Source organism: Poromitra crassiceps (assembly GCF_964638095.1).
Source record: "Poromitra crassiceps genome assembly, chromosome: 19".
NCBI classification, from domain to species: domain Eukaryota; kingdom Metazoa; phylum Chordata; class Actinopteri; order Beryciformes; family Melamphaidae; genus Poromitra; species Poromitra crassiceps.
This window is the reverse complement of record NC_139646.1, coordinates 5,580,996-5,600,530: the sequence shown is the minus strand read 5'-3', so window position 1 is coordinate 5,600,530 and position 19,535 is coordinate 5,580,996. Positions and strand designations below refer to the sequence as shown.

The window sequence follows — 19,535 nt, the reverse complement described above, 5'->3', positions numbered from 1 at the left end:
ACCGCTGTTAGTACCCCCTCTTCTTCTTCTTCTTCTTCTTCTTTTGGCTGCTCCTTTAGCAGATCATCTGTTTTCATCTCTTCTTCCAGTCTTCCTCTCTTTCTCGGTCTTCCTCTCTTCCTCTGATGTGAAAAATTGGTTAATGGTAAAAATAAAAAATTAAACTCATTTACACACACACACACACACACACACACACACACACACACACACACACACACACACACACACACACACACACACACACACACACACACACACACACACACACACAGAGATAAGAGTCAAGTCAAGTTTATTTGTATAGCCCTAGTTCACAAGCATGAGGGCTTTACAGGGAATATGTCTAGCTAAATCTAGCCAAGCACTATCAATAAACAGGATTGAACAATCTTATATTAGAGAAAGAGAGCTGGAGGGGGAGGCCGGAGAGAGGTGGAGAGAATGGGGGAGAGAGGTGAAAGGAGAGAGGTGGAGAGAATGGGGGGAGAGAGGTGAAAGGAGAGAGGTGGAGAGAATGGGGGAGAGAGGTGAAAGGAGAGAGGTGGAGAGAATGGGGGGAGAAGGGAGAGAGAGGGGGAGAGAAGGGAGAGAGCAGGGGGTGGGTGGGAGGGGGAGAAGAGAGAGAGCAGAATAAACAGGGTACTCTGGGGCTGGGTGATACGGTTGAAATCAATATCACGACACAATCACAGGGATCAGTTTCGATACATAGCTACCTATGTATATCACAATATGGTTCATGTAGGCAAAGTCACATTTATTAATCCAATTATCATATTATAAGTATCTGGCAATTGTCATATCATCACAATATGATACCACCACTGAAAGACAACAAATGATAGTACTGAATTATTGACCACCCCTAGGGCACAGTGAGTGAGTTTTGTTTTGAGATCCTACTGCTATTTTTCCTTTATAATGAATAAAGTTTGGTTTACTAGAAATATAACTATGTTGTCCATTGTCCATTTCCTCTTTTAGTGCTGCTTGGCACCCTTGTGAGGCAGCTGGATTCTCGTGAGATTATGAGATCGCGATCACACGACAAATCCATTTTGCCACGCTCCAATCTATTGGTTTGAATCTCAACCACCAGGGGGTTCGCACCAATCAGCGTCCTATGCGGCAGCTACAGGCGGGCTTCGGTGTGACGCCAGCGAGTGAGCCCCGCGATAGACGTGATGGACAGATGGTTCATCCAATCCCTGCCCGGTATTTATTGAAAGTGTCTGCCCTTTGAAACGGTTTCCCGAGGGACTCGTTCCCAGATGGTTGTGTGAAAACAAACCATCTGGCAGCGCCAGGTTGCTGCTGGACTGAAACAGCCTCACTTCTCACCACCTTACGTCACTGTACACACCATTTTATATTGAGCTAACCACAGTAGCTAACCACAGTAGCTAACCACAGTAGGCCTAACAGGAATCACAGCCACAGAGGAAAATATGGAGAAGCCTCACACAAAAAATCACAAAAAAACCAGTCCAACTTGACGTGTGTGTGTGTGTGTGTGCGTGCGTGTGTGTGTGTGTGTGTGTGTGTGTGCGTGTGTGTGTGCGTGCGCGTGTGCGCGTGCGCGTGCTCTAGCAGCTGTACAGCAGCCTACATGCACCTGAATGTCACCATAATATGCTGCGTCACGCTGAAGCTACAGTCCACATTTTGATTTTAGCGCTCTTTCTTCTTGCTATAAGTGGTATGGAAGACTACTGTACTATTCCTATGATAAATTATTCGAAATTATTCAAATCAACCCAACAAACCCAAAAGAAAAATAATGGCAGCTTTTTTACTGAAAAGAATTGTTTATGGTCAAAATAACGCCCTTATTTTTGCAAGCTATGAATGCTGGATCACGGGTCTGCTGATGATACTGGGAGTTGCTTTGAAAGTTCACGGTGAATCAGGATGACTGTAAGTCCACTGGGGAAATATAACATTGTGTTATGGCAATTATCTAGAGGGTTGGTCATCACTAATATACAAACAGTTGTGTTGTGTACAAAGCTATAGAGGCTTATATATCCAAAGACAAACAGTGAGGCGTAACCCAGGTTAAACATCAATCAGGATGTAACTTTATACAAAGGATAGGCTTTTCCTTTCTTTATCCCTGCCCTTTCTTTTCTCCCTCTCTCTCACACAGCCATTTATCCACACACACAACGAGTACAAATATATAAACATAAACACACGCACACCAGTGACGCACACACACGCACACGCACACACACACACACACACACATGCACGCACGCACACGCGCGCGCACACACATGCACACACACACACGCGCGCACACACGCACACACACGCACGCACGCACACGCACACACGCGCACACACATGCACACACACACGCGCGCACACACGCACGCGCACGCACGCACACACACACACACACACACACACACCAGTAATAAGCTTTACGCAGTATATAAAGGCTGACTTGGCCCTGCCCCTTTTTGCACTATGGAGGAGTTAACCACCATCACCTCTGTCATCTTCACAAAACAACACACCCGCCTTCAGCAGTTTCCCGGTTCCACTGCATCTCAGGTAACAGGGGAAAGAGAGGTAGAGACACACACACACACACACAACACACACACACACACACACACACACACACACACACACACACACACACACACACACACACACACACAGACAGACAGAGAGAGAGACAGAGAGAGAGATAGACACACACAGACAGAGACAGAGAGAGAGAGAGTTAATTCAACACCGGCACATTACACACGCAGCATACTGTAAGGGCTCCAGCTTGAAACACCTGCGCAGGAGATTAGGTGAGCTTTGATTTCATGTCATTGTGTCATTTACAGCACAAGTCGCTGTTCGACTGCGATTTCAGAAACCAACTCCATCATTATCTGTAGGTTACACCATTCATTGTTTGAGTCTTTACGTTCAGATTGTTTGCTGTTGTGAGCTCTGCTGCTTATTTTGGGGCATGATACCGTAGTACGATGCACGGCTTCTATTGGGCTGAACTGAATTGAGATAAATGAATTTGTTTTACCAGTTAAAAATCCAAATGTTACAGTAATCAGATTTTATTATTTATGAACAATAGAATGTATGTTGTATGATTATAGTAATATACGTTATATGCAGTGATGCGCACTGATATGTTGTATGTTGTAAAATCGGCATCGCTTTTTTTTTAATACCATGTTATAGGGATTAGTCTTCAGAAGGTGTCATATTAGTCAAGTCAAGTTTATTTGTGTACCCCTAATTCACAAGCATGTCTCAGAGGGCTTTACAGAGAGTTTGTCTAAGTCTAGCTAAGCACTCTCAATAAACAGGTTGAACAATCTTATATTAAGCCAATGGCACACCAATCAAACATCCAACTGTTGGAGAATGTTTGATTGGTGTGCCATTGGCAAACACGGACAAACAAGGATTGAGCATGTTGAATTTGACCAAACATCTCCAAACATCTCCAAACAAGGACAGACAGCCATGGCACACCACACAAACAACTGTGTTTGTCTGTTTGTGTTTGTTGTGGAATGTTTGATTGGTGTGCCATGGTCTTTAGAGAGAGAGGGGGAGAGTCCTGTGACTACTGGGCATCAGTTGGTTGGTGTGCCATGGTCTTTAGAGAGAGAGGGGAGAGTCATGTGACTACTGGGCATCAGTTGGTTGGTGTGCCATGGTCTTTAGAGAGAGAGGGGAGAGTCATGTGACTACTGGGCATCAGTTGGTTGGTGTGCCATGGTCTTTAGAGAGAGAGGGAAGAGTCATGTGACTACTGGGCATCAGTTGGTTGGTGTGCCATGGTCTTTAGAGAGAGAGGGAAGAGTCCTGTGACTACTGGGCATCAGTTGGTTGGTGTGCCATGTGCTTTAGAGAGAGAGGGAAGAGTCATGTGACTACTGGGCATCAGTTGGTTGGTGTGCCATGGGCTTTAGAGAGAGACGGGGGGAGAGTTCTGTGACTATTGGTGTGACATGGGCTTTAGAGAGAGAGGGAAGAGTCATGTGACTACTGGGCATCAGTTGGTTGATTTGTGTGCCATGGGCTTTAGAGAGAGAGGGGGAGAGTCCTGTGACTACTGGGCATCAGTTGGTTGTGTGAGCAACAACATGCAGCTTGGGGGTTTCATTCTAATTTCAGCTGTGGGAATAGTCCTGCCTCATTAACTGGAGTTAAAATGCTCTGTGTCCAAACATATTTCCTATGAAGAGAGAGTCTTCTGAATATATCATGAAAGATCACGAGTTTTCTAAAAGTCTTCTCAGAAGAAAGGACACCTAATACATTATAACAATGTAGCTGGAGAATGAATCTGGGCTATAATAGCTCGCAAAATCACTGGCTTCTAATTGTTGCAGTCAGTGAAACAAACAAGTTTCCCACTGAGCAAATGTGCCTCAGCTTCAATGGCCAAAATACTGTACAGTTCATCTTCATAACCCCTTAAGAAAACATCAGGCTCGGTTCATCATCATAGAATAAGTCATCATACAATAAGAATAATAAGTTACCATTTAGAATCCAGATTCCATTTGGACTGCAACTTATTCTGTATTTTCTTCTGTATGTATTGGGTTGATCGTAAACGTAAACAATTATTAAACTTAATTCAAGATCAATTTGACTAGGCGCAGCAAGCAATCAGATTACAAACAAGGGGGGGTGGGTGATAAAGTACTTATTTGTGGGGGCATTCGGGTCTCGTTGGAGAGGCAGATGGCAGTTGGGAAGAAGCTGTCCATGTGACGAGAGGTTCTGGTTCCACCGGACTACAGTCTTCTGCCAATGGGAAGAGCCTAAAAGAGTTTATGATTAATTCATTATTAATTAATCAATCAATTAATTGTCGGCTGTTACATGGTTTTAGGATTGGCTGTTACGTGGTTTTAGGACAGGCTGTTACATAGTTTTAGGTGAGGCTGATATGTGATTTTAGGTCAGGGTGATATGTGGTTTTAGGACAGGCTGTTACATAGTTTTAGGTCAGGCTGTTACGTGGTTTTAGATCTGGCTGTTATGCCAAAAACACACGCAGACCTTACACACACCAGACAACACCAGGCCGGAGTCCCACCAAACTAGATTATCAGGCCGCACGTAGCGGCCTGATAATCTAGTAATATAAATACGGCTACGACCGTACCATTAAAGATCAAAGAGGTAAAGGAAAGGTGGAAACGAGGCTTTCTTTATTTAATCAACACCATTGATCAAACATTTTCGATTGTCGTAACGCCACTTTTGTCGATTCCAGCTTTGGAAATGACACATTCGTCACAATAGCTTGAATAGCTTGGCATTCAACCTGCCAAAGTTACAAATGTGTGCGAGAGGCTTGATCCTGGGCTCGGCCAAGACAAACACTTACAATGTAGGCATGTATTTGTATTCTTACACAAGTCTATGTTGCAAGACGTGACAGTAAGGAAAGGACCAGTCAGGAGAACCATACTGCAGTGTGGTTCTCAAAACTTTTTCACGTCAAGGACCCCTAAACGGACACAAATGAGACCCCCCTCTTTGATAAGATGTTAGCTTTTGTGACGACCCCCCCCACTCTCCTGGGCCCTGTCTTGCAGGGGCCTGCTGTTGGGGTTGTTAGGCTGATTGGGTGCACCTGGGCCCGATGTACTCCTTCAGCTTGAGAAGATTTTGAATTGCTGGAAGTGGAATAGCTGCCCCCCTTCACATACGTCAATCAAATAATAAGTCCTCTTTCAAATTCCATTTAAGAACACATTACTTAACAGATGACCAATAGTCCAGTTGGTCATGTGCAATTCCATGTCTTCCTTGTACTCACAAATGTATGTACATAGTGTAACAATGTAAGTAACATAATTCAAAATACATATTATATTACACATACATGATGTTTGTTTACATCTGATGATCTATGAATAACATGTAAACGTCACACAAATGTGATGTTGTATATAAGGCTTGTATTGTATTGTATTGCTTGTAGTACTGTATTTGGACCCCAGGAAGATTAGCTGGTGCCACAAGCATCAGCTAAGCATCTCTTGGGGATCTTTTTTAAATAAATAAATAAATAAATCTTCAGACCGGGCGTCCAGGTAGTGCAGTGGTAGATTCCCTGCCTGCCAACACGTGGGGTGCAGGTTCGCACACCCCCGTGTTACAGTACCTCCGGCTTGCTCGGGCGTCCATGCAGGCACAATTGGCTGTATCTGCAGGAGAGAAGCCGGATTAGGGGTATGTGTCCTGGTCGTTGCACTAGCGCCTCCTCTGGTCGGTCAGGGTGCCTGTTTGGGGCGGAGGGGAACTGGTGGGAATAGCATGATCCTCCCACGTGCTACGTCCTGCCGGTGAAGCTCCACACTGTCAGGTGAAAAGAAGCGGCTGACAACTGCACTTGTATCGGGGGAAGCAGGTGCTAGTCTACGGGTCCCCCCAGATCAGCAGGGGGGGGTGGAGCAGTGACCGGGGCAGCAGGGGGGGGTGGAGCAGTGACCGGGGCAGCAGGGCGGGGTGGAGCAGTGACCGGGGCAGCAGGGGGAAATTGGCCAAGTACAATTGGGGAGAAAATGGGAGAAAAAATCAGGAAAAGAAAGATAATCAGACCATTCAGTCTTTCTCCCTCCTCACAGGCGCACCTTTGTGTGTGTGTGTGTGTGTGTGTGTGTGTGTGTGTGTGTGTGTGTGTGTGTGTGTGTGTGTCCGTGTGTCTTGTTTACTTTTTGTTTGTTTAATGTAGTTTCTGTTAGCTATAGTTATTTTCCATTAGTTTTAGTTAATAACTTATTGTTTTAACTTTTAATATATGGTGTATGACTCCCTTTGTTATTTCCTTAATTGCCTTGTAATATAGGCCTATAACAATTATTTATTTACTAAAACTAAGGGGGAATAACTAGACGACACAAACTACATTAAACAAACGAACAGAACAAAACGTGCATCAGTGAGGAGGCAGGGAGACTAGTCTGTCAGAAGGTCTTCTAAGCCCAGAGTGCACCGAGCCCAGGTGCACCCAATCAGCCTAACGACTCCAACATCTGCAAGACAGGGCTAGGAGAGTGGGAGGGTCATTATACTTGTTTTATTACAGAAAGTGTATGAAACCCATGACCAAAATAGCCATACATTCTGTCTTTGTGTTACTTATGCAGGGTATCAGCAGGGTTTTGAATAGTATTAAGTTGATAAATCAATTTAGTGAAAATGAAGGCCCTTAAAAAGCCTTAATCCTCATTTGATGAGGTATTAAATTTTGTAGCTTGTATTAAATGGGCATAATGATATTGTATCATATCGATCGCAGACCCCTGAATTGAATCAAAATCGTATCATGGCAGACTTTGTGATATCAGCACTACTATTGTATTCTGATGAAACTTGTCATTTACACCCTATCACTGATGTGACGAAAGTGGCCTTGAGGTCTTTTGGGGACCCCCTGGAACCCACTGGACCCCTGCGGGTCCCCGAACCCCACTTTGAAACCACTGCCATACTGCATTACCAAACAAGGGTGTTGAGGTGTGTGTGTGTGTGTGTGTGTGTGTGTGTGTGTGTGTGTGTGTGTGTGTGTGTGTGTGTGTGTGTGTGTGTGGGTGTGTGTGTGTGTGTGTGTGTGTGTGTGTGTGTGTGTGTGTGTGTGTGCGTGCGTGCGTGCGTGCATGCGTGCGTGCGTGTGACAGAGAGAAAGTGAGAGTGAAGTAGAGAAAGCAATCAGTGCATTTGTCAGGGAGAGCAGTGAAAAAGTAAACAATAAAAAGTAATTATTAATAATAATATGGAAAGACTAACAGGCAAAAAAAGATCTTGCTACTGTATACATAGCTGATATTTAAATAACAAAAGAACAGCCATTAGATAAAAGAATAGTTGTAGAACAAGAAAAACTAGGGGCAAGGCACGGTTGTTGTTTTTTCTTTGTTCCGGTAGCATGGAAATATTTTCTATTTTCTTTTCTTTTTTTCTGAGCAAGGTTGGTCTCGTCAGTCTTTGTTTCTACGTACTGTTTGTAGGTGGAGGGTGTAGAATTTCGGCATTCTTTCAACTGATCCATCCATCTATTATCTCATCACCTTTAAACAGCCATGTCAAAGATCACAAATGCTGACCAGACACACCCTGATATACGTATCTACCAAAAAATACACAGCCTGTACCCTTTATTCAAGTACTGTATTACCGTTTAATAGTGATGACAGTTTTGGACAACAATAATGAAAATGTATGAAAAGGCTGACTGCAGTAATACGCTTTAAGACGCCATTCTTTGAGGTGGTTTTACAGTAGAAGAAATAAGAGTGACAAGCCATTGATGAATGAAATAAATGAAATAAATAAAATAAAATAAAGAATGGCACCGTTCAATAGAACTTTTATCATCATTAGGCTAATAATTAGATTAAAAAATCATTTCATGTTATACTTCCCCCCCCAGCAGCATGGTTCTAAAAGTGGGATGAGTGATTAAAATATTTACATCAACAGTTAGGCTGCTATCACCTCTATGTCTATTGGATATTTTACACCAGATTTGACGATAACTTACTTGTCAATCAACACTGAAAGGTCAGAACTATATGTTTTATAATTGGTTACAGGTTAACTCCACTCAAGCCAGCCATGCTCCCTGGTGTCTGATTAGGCTAAAAGTCTGTAAAACAGACTAGCCTACATTGGATTCAGTCATGTTGGGCTTCGCTTGTGAGGACTTAAGTTACTGACTACAACCTGTTTCTCTGCTTCCCTCCCCAGTGATTTCCCCCAGAGAGCGCGCAGACCCCATGAGAGGCCCGCTTACATCATGATCTCACGCCACCTCTTCTTATTAGTTTACCTATCGGCAAGCTGTTGGGGTAAGAAAAGATTAAGGTTAGGGATTATCTTCTGCAGTTTCCTTCATCCAAATAATGGATATCAATTATCAAAAAATACTTAAAGGAACACTCCGCCCATTTTCAACCAACTTTGTATCATTAGAACATCAGTATTATATCAGAAAACTGTAAACTGTTTTGAAGTCTGTCATTTAATTTGACAGTTATTGAGAGTTAAAGTGTGGACCAGTGACATCACTGGTCCACACTAACTCAAATTAATAACTCAATAACTCAAATCAACTCTCAATAACTGTCAAACTAGATGAATGATGAATAGTTTGACAGTTATTGAGAGTTGATTTGAGTTAATGAGTTATTAATTTGAGTTAGTGTGGACCAGTGATGTCACTGGTCCACACTTTAACACTCAATAACTGTCTAAAATAAATGACAGACTTCAAAACCGTTTACAGTTTTCTGATATACTACTGATGTTCTAATGATACAAAGCTGGTTGAAAATGGGCAGAGTGTTCCTTTAAGGAAAAATCCACCCTAAACACTTTAAAACTGTTAAGAAAAAGACAGATAGTAGTGATGTACCTTACAATTTGTCTGGGTCCATTTTGTTGTCGGATGGTGTATTTTTGTTATTCCCACACATATCTGGCCAAATACAGATGAGGTGATCCAAATCAAAAATATTTCCTGTTTTTTATATACAGAACCATCTGGGACTTCGTCTTTGGAAACTGTTTTGAAAAGGGCAGGCGCGTTCAAAAAATACCTGGCAGGTGATTGGATGAACCATCTGTCTATCGCAGTCTATCACAGGCTCGCTTCTCGCTCTCATCACACCTAAATCCCACCCGTAGCAGCTTCTGGACACTGATTGGTCCTACTGCTTGGACGGAGTTAAACTGTTAACTTGGAGTGTGGCAAGATGGATCACGTGATCATACTCTCGCGCATCCAGCTGCCTCGCAAGGTTTAGCGTTCTTAGGCACAATGCAAAGCGGCGCAGTAGTAGTCACAAAGCGAGTACTATTTTGCACAAACTTTATGCACAAACTATTATGCCATTAATTCTTTTTGGTTTGTTGGGTTGTTTTGGCCAATCCTATAACAAGAATGTGAAGTCTCTGTGTGTGAGTGAGTGAGCAGAAATTGTGTTCGGACTAGGGATGGGCATCGCATTTCGAATTTTCGAATAATCGTTGTTATTATCAAGGTCGACTTTTATTATTGAAAGTCGAAATTCGGGGGGGAAAAAATGTTTTTTTTTTTGTGTGAGTGAAATGTTGCATTGTCTCCCCTGATTCTAAGTATAGTCGAATCGCTTGGTTTGAGCAAGTAAAACAATTTTATAAGCATTTTAAGCAAGGTTTATGGAAAAATTAATGGGGGAGGGGGTGACTTTGGCACCCCTTTGGCACTCAGACCTGAGCCTACTAAATATTTAATGAACCACTCATGATTGTCAAAACTGTTTTTTATTTTCGAAAATGTCAATGTTATGTAACATGTTCTTTACTTCAGTGGTGCAATGCTTGTTTGAGCTAAAAATCCACAGCAGAAGCTTTTTCTATTAATTAATAAAGCCTTAGACTTAGAATCAGGGGAGACAATGCAACATTTCACTCACAATTTTTTTTTTTTTTTTTTTTTCCCCCCCCGAATTTCGATTAAAAGTCGACTTTGGCCAGCGAATTTCGAATAGTGTTTTTACTAGAAATGCCCATCCCTAGTTCGGACACACCTCTGCCATTTTACGTGCGGTCGCGCTGGATCTTTCAGGAAGTGTAAAGAGCACCCCTGCAGGTGATCTAACGGAGCCGGATTCTTTATTTAGGTAATTAGGGACGATTAATGAACAAATTTGAGATGGCTGCGCAGATTAATGGTCGAACTTGCAATGCTGCGCAATGGTTGCGTAGCCGGAAACGCAACATTTACACTGGATACACTGCGCGGGTATTCCTCTAGTAATTTATAATAAAAATAGTCTTTGATTTATAGTAGTCTCAATAGAGGGTATGCACGCCCACTGAAACACGCCCCCTCAATCAGGAATGAGTGTCAAGTTCCTCCCTGAGCAGCAGGTGTCAGTTATCTAGGCTGATTACTGCATTCAAGCTCAGTCTTGCTATGACTCAGTGGGCGTGACCCCACAGTGACGTCTGCCTCTGTGACATCACATGCATACCCTCTATAGTAGTGTCACCGTTTTGCACCAGCATGCAATGATACAGGGAGAAATCCATTGCAGAAGAGGCAGAGATACCAGTTTCTCCACTAACAGTAGCCTCAATAGACCGGAATGCATTGAGTAAGGGACATGACTCACTGCTTATTGACTGGAAAATAAATAGAAGTAGATGGAGCAGGTTGAGGGATTTGATTACAACATTTAATCACAAAATACACTCACCGAACACTTTATTACGAACATACTAATACTGGGTAGGTATCAGCTAGCAAAGTGACATCCGCCTCAAGCAGGGGCGGAGCGACCCTGCTTGATATATATATATATATATATTTTTTCCAATTAAGGCCGGCGGCGAAGAAAAAATTGCCTTTTGTACATGTTTGAATCTGTTTTAGCCATATTTAGTGGAATATCTCATTTTAAACACACCAATGTTATTGTCTATTGATTGAATTGCTCTCACACTCAGGCCTGGCCTGGCATGCAAAAAATAAATAAATAATAATAATAAAAAAATGGGGCGGGCGCACCCTCTGCCCCGGTGTACGCTCCGCTACTGGCCTCAAGGTTCCACGTGTTGCATTCTCAGACGCTTTTCTGTTCACCACAGTTGAAAAGAGGTTATCTGAGTTTACTGCATTCTCTCTCTGTCAGCTCCAACCAGTCTGGCCGTTCACCTCTGACCTCTCTCATCTACAACCTCTGACCTCTCTCATCTACAAGGCATTTCCGTCTGCAGAACTGCAGAACTCACTGGATGTTTTTTTTTTTTTTTGAGATAAGCAATTTCAAACCTACTAAACCTGCCCATCTGGCACCAACGCCACCCACACCACGGTCAAAGTCACTGAGATCACATTTTCCCCCATTCTTGATGTTTGATGTGAACATGAACTGAAGCTGCCAAACTGTATTCTGCATGATCTTATGCAGTGCACTAGTGCCACATGATTGGCCGAATGAATAATTGCATGAATAAGCAGGTGTACAGGTAATAAAGTGCTCGGTGAGTGTAACTCCTAGACTGCACTGAACATAACATATTGATGATATAACAGTGTCAGAGCGTCCAAGGTGTTCCCCCCCCCTTTAACCCATTGATACCTGATGCAGCATTTGTGTGTGTATCCCTTTAAGACCGCGAACCGCGTGACGCGGTTCGCGGTCTTAAAGGGATACACACACAAATGAGGGATATACACGCAAATGCTGCATCAGGTATCAATGGGTTAAATGCTTTAAAATACAATATGCATTCTCAGATCAGAACCTATTTACGGTCACTGTAATAATGAATGAATCATGTCTTCTTTTTCCAACAGGGCTATCAAGCACACAAAGGTAAGATCAGCCAGTCGAAATAACTCAGTGGTAATGAGACAATACATTTTTTTAACAAAGTCAGTTGAGCAAAAGATTCTCCTGTCAAACCTGTTTTAAGACTTTACCCATACAGTTACAGTTCTAAATATAGTGGACTGAACTTTGCTTTTGCTCTCCTCTCTAAATGCTCGTCTGGTGCTCCACTGGAAATCTACAGAAATGAAAAATGTATTGCACAAGGGACCTGTGTTCAGGTGAGTGAAGTTCTCAATCGCACGCACACAAACACAAATGTGTCACATGCCAGCGATAAAGGTCTAGTCCAGCCTGCAGAACTAGCCTATTGTATTTATATCTAACTGTTGATGGTTTTGATCGCTTTGATGATTACATGGTTAGAGTTGTTGGAGACTTTTTACATACTTGTACACAAAATGCAGGTACAAGAGTGTGGTTGAAGTGAAATTCTGCTTTAAAAAATGTGTTTTTCTTTGTGAACGTAAACAGGTCCTTCCCATATTGTAGCCCAATTTGTACCGCTGTTCCTCCGAAACAGCGTCACATAACATCAGTATCGTTTTTTGGGGTATCGAGTGGTTAAAACGCTCTCGTACCCGTCTCCGACGTCCGATCGCAGATCTGAAGATATAATAATCTCCCTATGAAAGCCAGTAGTAGTATGGTCGGGCGTGTTAAATTATATTCCTGAGTGAAACAACTGTTTAAAAGCAGTCTTTCAACAGCCATCTGTCCCATTCTCAGCCCTGACCATACTACTGGCTTCCATAGGGAGATTATTATATCTTCAGATCTGCGGTATGAAAGCGTTTTAACCACTTGATACCCCAAATTTCGGATACTGACGCTGTTTTGGAGGAACAGCGGAACAAATGGGGCTAGTCCCTCCCATAGCTAGTAATAAGAAAGTCAGGCCCTAACTCCCCATTTAATATAATGAATGTGATGATTAGGTCAACTTAAAGCTGCATTCAGCGATATTTTTGTGTTAAAACAAGTGTTAAATGGCTCTATATTCTGACAGCAATCACTGAAATAGAGTGTTTGGTCAGTAACTTGGAACCCCCAATCCCCCATTTAGTCCATGGGCCAAGGCAAAAATCGGTACCACCTGAGGTGACCGCACGATTTCGTTATTTTTGTCTTCCTACATGTCTCTAGTTTATATTTTGGTATGATAACCCTGCTGATTTGGTAGCTTAAGGATAGTTATCACTCTGTAAACAAACCTACCCCCATATAAATGACAAAACCCTGATTTCTGTGTATTAGTCCAGATGATATGTGAAAATGATGTTCCCTTTTTCGTAAAAGCATGAAACTTGGTACGCTTATAGTTTGGGGCCCTGTACAGTTTCAGAAATTGAGCCATCGCAAAAATGCCTTGTGGCGGCCATTTTAATTCTGCCATAAGCAAATTATGTAGTTTGCATCATATCTCCTGAACCACACATGCTAACACTGAAAAGGAGATGTCTATCCCAATGTTTTCATGGTCAAGGAGTACAATGATACCATATAGAACATCATAAACTGTTAAAGTGACTAATCAATGGTGAATTTGATGACGTTGTGAGAAGGAAATGACAGTATCTGATAACCGATGCTATAACTTCAAAGCCATGACCATTCTCTGGCTAAGATGTTTTGATGAGTTATTTGACTTATATAGACCTTTTGTTAAAATAGCGCCCAGGTCCCTCCTAAAGATCCTGGGATTTTCCTTGCCAGATGGCCAAATCCAAGATGGCCACTGGCACCATGTTAAAAAATTGACTTTTGACCCAGAGCACATAGAATAATGTATGAAGACACTTTTCGGTGTAAGTCAACCACGAGGAATCCGATTCTGACATCAGTTTGACATTATGGCATAGTTTTGACCCAGAATTCCAAGATGGCTGCCATCCAGTATTGTGGAAATGTAACTTTTGAATGGGAAGGTATACTGTGCGTTTGGGGTTTACCACAAGGAAGGAGATTAACAATGGTGGATGTTTTGGGAGTCATTTCAGAATTATGTTCACTGAAAATATGTTAATGTCAACACCCATTTTACCTTGGTACTGCTGTACCAACTACCCCCAGGATTTCTTGCATTAAAATATTTAATGAATGTATGACAAGATAACTAAAATAAGCTCTTTTTATTAGCTGTAGCTATAGATTCTGAATCATCAGATTCCGCTCATCATCTTTAGCCAAGTATGCTGTGTCATACCGGTCGATCACACAGATGATATGTCAACATCACCATGGCGGGCAAGGATGATGGATGACACCTTGTGGACATAGTCCGACCACTTGTATGGGGTGCCATCTTGTGTCTGCCAATCCAATTGCTGATGGAGTTGCCATCATCTAGATCATGCCCATGTCAACGAGAGTGATGTAGGGTTCTTGCAGCCCTACAGATTGGAGATAGAGCTTCTAGATGCGCTTGCTCTTCTGCGTCTTCCTGTATGTGATCTTGGAGTTGAATAAGGCCACACATTCATCAAAAACACAATGTTCCAGCAACTCGTGGAGGTTTACAAGTTGACCACAACCAGGTCAATCACTGCCTTGGAGCGCTCCACTCCATCTCAGCAGCTCCTACCTTGAGTTCCTCCCCGGGTAGTCTCGCTTGCCAGACTCCCTCCCTACAATGGCAGAGTCTGGCTGCTAATACCTCCACCCTGGTATAGGGGAAAAAGGCTCCGTTCACCTTTACAACTATCCACCAAACGTATCAAGCAGGCCTGCTTTATTCCATAATCCAGATCCAACCGTTTCCAGCATGTAGCAACGAGCTAGCATTGTTGATGCTGTTGTTTCACAGTGGCACAGGCATTTGAGATAGACAGATTCGACACGGAGGGAGTGGAAACGAAATCCATAAATGGTCGCCACCAGTCAGTCAGAGCGGATTGGAGCATGCATGCAGGGAGGAGGGTGGAAGATGATTGTGATGCTGCAGACGCAAAGTGCCGCTGTGTGTAAATTCAGCTCGAGCAGGACCCTGGCCATTCACACCAGACGCACTGCTTTGCTCCGCGCCGGTGACCACTTGTACTGACTTCCTATCTGGCTTCACACAATCACTCGCGGGTCTCACACAAAAATAGATCAGACGCCGAAACAATCTCTGCATGGGGCGAGCCGGCCGCATCACGGCTGGTCTGACTGAACGGTCTAATGTGCTAACAAGTGCGCCAAAATGAAACTGGCTGCGCTTCCAGATGCTTCGTCACTTCAGCGTCTGGTGTTTTTGCTCCTTTTCGCATCCACTCATTGCAGACTTAAAATCAGCCCATGCTGCAGGAGAGGAGAAGTTGACCAGATTCTTGCAAGTCCCGGGGGCCCTATCTTCGCAAAAGCGGTACGCCGCGTGCAATGCAAATTGGGGGCGTGCACAAGCGCATGCCTGTTATAATTTTACTGGACATAGGCGTGCCACAATCAGCCGTTTCTGCGCAGAATACGGGGCAGCACCTCTTAGACGCTAAAAAAAAGCACCTCTTACGCATTAAATACTCTGCTGCGCTTGAGCGCACCATAATCTCTATGCTGTGCAGCGCAGCGCAGAGTAAAATTTCTTTTGTATATGTCATTACACACGGACGTGCCCACGCCAGGACATCAAATTCTGCTGCTAAAATTGGATATTAGCAGATAATTCAGTGAGGCAATCAACTATAACTCACTGAGAAACTTTTATCACATCGCAAAGAGGGAAATTAATTGAGAAAACTTGTTGGACAATGGACATAGGCTATTCACCTTCACCTTTCCCATAGTCTCGCTGGCCAGCCTCCCCTCCCACGCAGGTCTCCATAGTGGGATTGCGATGGGCGGCGCTTAGCGGCAGTGCCCTTGGAAAATAGTTTCCAACAATCCAACTTGCCCTTTTCAGCGTGTAGCAATGAGCTAGCGTGTAGGTTTCTGCCGTTAGCTTGCTAGCTAGTTAGCGTTGTTGTTTTCACTGAGGCGGCAGGGCACTATTTACAGCGACACAGGGAGGAGGGAGCGGAAGCTGCTCTGATTATCGTGGTCGGAGCCAATGACAGAGTTTGTAATAAGCCGGGAGCAGACATCCGGCACCCACTGAAACAGTCGCTCCAATGGGGAGCAGCTGTAGAGCAGGGGAGAGCTTATCCCAGTTGCCTGTTTCCGTGGCGCCAGACTCCTCTCCCGGTAGGGAGGGGAGGCTGGCCAGCGAGACTAACATAATTATGAAATTACCCTCAAAACACAATAATTGTCATTACTAAACCATGTTTGGTAGGCATGGATTTGCAATTAAAATAGCTATAATTCACCATTGTTAATCTCCGTCCTTACTCTAAAAATGGTAAACCCCAAACACCACATACGTATATGTTGCCCTTCAAAAGTTAAGTTTTCACGCTACTGGATGGCAGCCATCTTGGAATTGTGGGTCAAAATTATGTCAGAATGTTAAACTGATGTCAGAATCAGATTATTTGTGGTTGACTTACACCGAAAAGTGTCTTCATACATTATTCTAGGTGCTCTGGTTCAAAAGTAAATTTTTCAAGATTGTACCAGTGGCCATCTTGGATTTTGCCATCTGGCAGAAAGTCGGAGGATGTTTGGGAGGGGCCTGGGGGCTATTTTAACAAAAGGCCCATAGAAGTCAAATTACTCATCAAAAAATCTTAGCCAGAGAGTGGTCATGGAATTGAAGTTATAGCATCAGTTATCAGAAACTGTGATTTCCTTCTCACGTCATTAAATTCACCATTGATTAGTTACTTTAACAGTTTATGATGTTCTATATGGTATCATTGTAATCCTTGACCATGAAAACATAGGGATAGACATCACCTTTTCTGTGTTATCATGTGTGGTTCAGGAGATATGATGCAAACTACATAATTCACTTATGGCAGAATTAAAATGGCCACCACGAGGCATTTTTGTGATGGCTTAATTTCTGAAGATTTACGGGGCCCCAAACTATATGTGTACCAAGTTTCATGCTTTTATGAAAAAGTGAACATGATTTTCACATATCATCTGGACTAATACACAGAAATCAGGGTTTTGTCATTTATATGGGAGAAGGTTTTTTACAGAGTGATAACTATCAATAAGCTACCAGATTGGCAGGGTTATCATACCAAAATATAAACTAGAGACATGTAGGAAGACAAAAATACAAAAATTGCGCGGTCCCCTTAGGTGGTACCAATTTCACCATTGGCACATGGACTAATTGCATTGTATCCTTCTCAAAACACCACTGAATTCACCAAAACACCACTTAATTCACCATTAACTATTCATGTGAACAGTTTATGATGTTGTATAGGGTGTCATTGTAATCCCTGACCATGAAAACATAGGGGTAGACATCACATTTTCTGCGTTATCATGTGTGGTTCAGGAGATATGATGAAATCAGGGTTTTGTAATTTTTTGGGGGTAGGTTTGTTTACAGAGTGATAACTATCCTTAAGCTACCAAATCGGAAGGGTTATCATACCAAAATATAAACTAGAGACATGTAGGAAGACAAAAATAACAAAATCGTGCGGTCACCTCAGGTGGTACCGATATGTCAAAATTTGAGCCTTGGCCCATGGACTAATTGTCCTCTATCGCTCTCCTGTAGTCCTGCAGGCAGGGCGGACGTACTGTATCTCCGCAACCGTAACTCGTAGAGACTCAAGGATGGCGTCATTGGATTCGGGGTGAAAAAATAATAATATATACATAATAATATAGTCCTTTATATAAGTACATATAGTTCAATATAGGCATCGCGATCCGACCTTCCGTTTCGCGATCCGACCTTCTGTTTCCCAGAAAATGTCAACTTATTCTGGTATTTAAATGACCTTTTGTTAAATTCCTTCAAAGTCTTCACTACATACAGTATGTATATTTTACGAGTCTGGACAGACATAGGTGTGAACTGCAGCTTGACTTATTGGCGGAGGCATACAAGTTTGGTTCTAGTTTTAACAACAAATGGTTAACACCAAATGGTAAACAGCTTCGAAGAGACACAGTCATTTATAGTAATGGGTATATTACGGGTATGTTTTCTTATTAAAGCTATTGGTGCTGCTATTAAAGAGGCTAAAACATGAATCTACAAAGTCACGCGGTGAGCCCCTTTCACAGTCAGTGGAGATGACGTCCTGACAGACTAGAGTCAGGGTTCACTTTCACAAGTGGCTTGTGTGGTATCGAGTTACTGTAACTATCAAAAATAATCGGAATAACATCGGGGGATTCTGTCCGAGGTTATTTTAAAGGTTCATTAAAATGTCCCAACACCAGTTTTACGAGACAGTCATAAATCGGCACTGACTTGGTGATATGACTCAGTAGCACTTCCTTCGCACTGCAAGGATCCTAATGTTCGTTAGCTATTCTCGCCAAGCCACATACCAACAACTTCCTACCTCGTGTTTGTGTTATGCCACTTCCGGTGAACCTGATATCAGAAGCCACATACTTTGAGATCTTTTCTTCACAGATCACATGGCAACTATCTCACTCTCACTGATCCTGGTAAAAGACGACAAAAAAAGAGTTGCTTTGGTTCAGTTTGTGTTGTCCACAAATGCCGTATCGACAATACAATATTCAACAATGGCAGTTTTGTTTGCCAGCATATTTTTGGGGGGTTTCAGTTCATTTTCTTATGACACTATATCAAATAATTGCATTATCCACCACTGATCATTCTTTCCTTTATGTTCTCATCTTGTCATCATTAAGGTCCCGGACCAAACCTCGCACTTCCTCCAGTGTGTGGGCCTGCGACCGACCGACACGGGAAAAGAGCACATGCGCAGGCTGAAAGGACTGATCGAGGCTTCGCTGGATGTCTACACCTTCATGGTACGACTGAACAACTAGCAGTTAGCAGTAAGGAATGTTCCCCAATACAAAAGCAACGGAAGGAATGTCGCCAAAAAGTCCAGCCTGACCAGTTGGTGTCGTCATATTATCTTTGTGGCTTCTTTTCAAGGAGTGACACACACACACTTTACAACACATGAGAAGTTAGCCATGCCTGTCATTATTACGGCAATATCACTAGTGTATGCGGTAAAATGTTAAACGTCACGTCCGTAGGAAGAACAACACATGCAGACATGGTTTTGTAAAAACCAGTATGAGGAAAATTCAACGTCTTCTCTTTTC

At 42.8% G+C, this 19,535-nt stretch overlaps 1 protein-coding gene across 9 annotated transcripts in view; it reads left to right on the top strand.

Moving 5' to 3' along the window:
- The first annotated feature begins 2,683 nt into the window (after window positions 1-2,683).
- Window positions 2,684-19,535, top strand: part of mslnb (mesothelin b) — a 70,535-nt gene continuing 53,683 nt past the window's right edge. For all 9 annotated transcript variants that reach the window (XM_083655914.1, XM_083655915.1, XM_083655918.1 and 6 more), the window contains exons 1-5: window positions 2,684-2,816; window positions 8,752-8,852; window positions 12,350-12,368; window positions 12,568-12,604; window positions 19,107-19,229. In XM_083655914.1, the coding sequence (XP_083512040.1) occupies window positions 8,801-8,852; window positions 12,350-12,368; window positions 12,568-12,604; window positions 19,107-19,229 (231 nt within the window). In that variant the 5' untranslated portion in view covers window positions 2,684-2,816; window positions 8,752-8,800. The remainder of the gene's footprint in view (window positions 2,817-8,751; window positions 8,853-12,349; window positions 12,369-12,567; window positions 12,605-19,106; window positions 19,230-19,535) is intronic.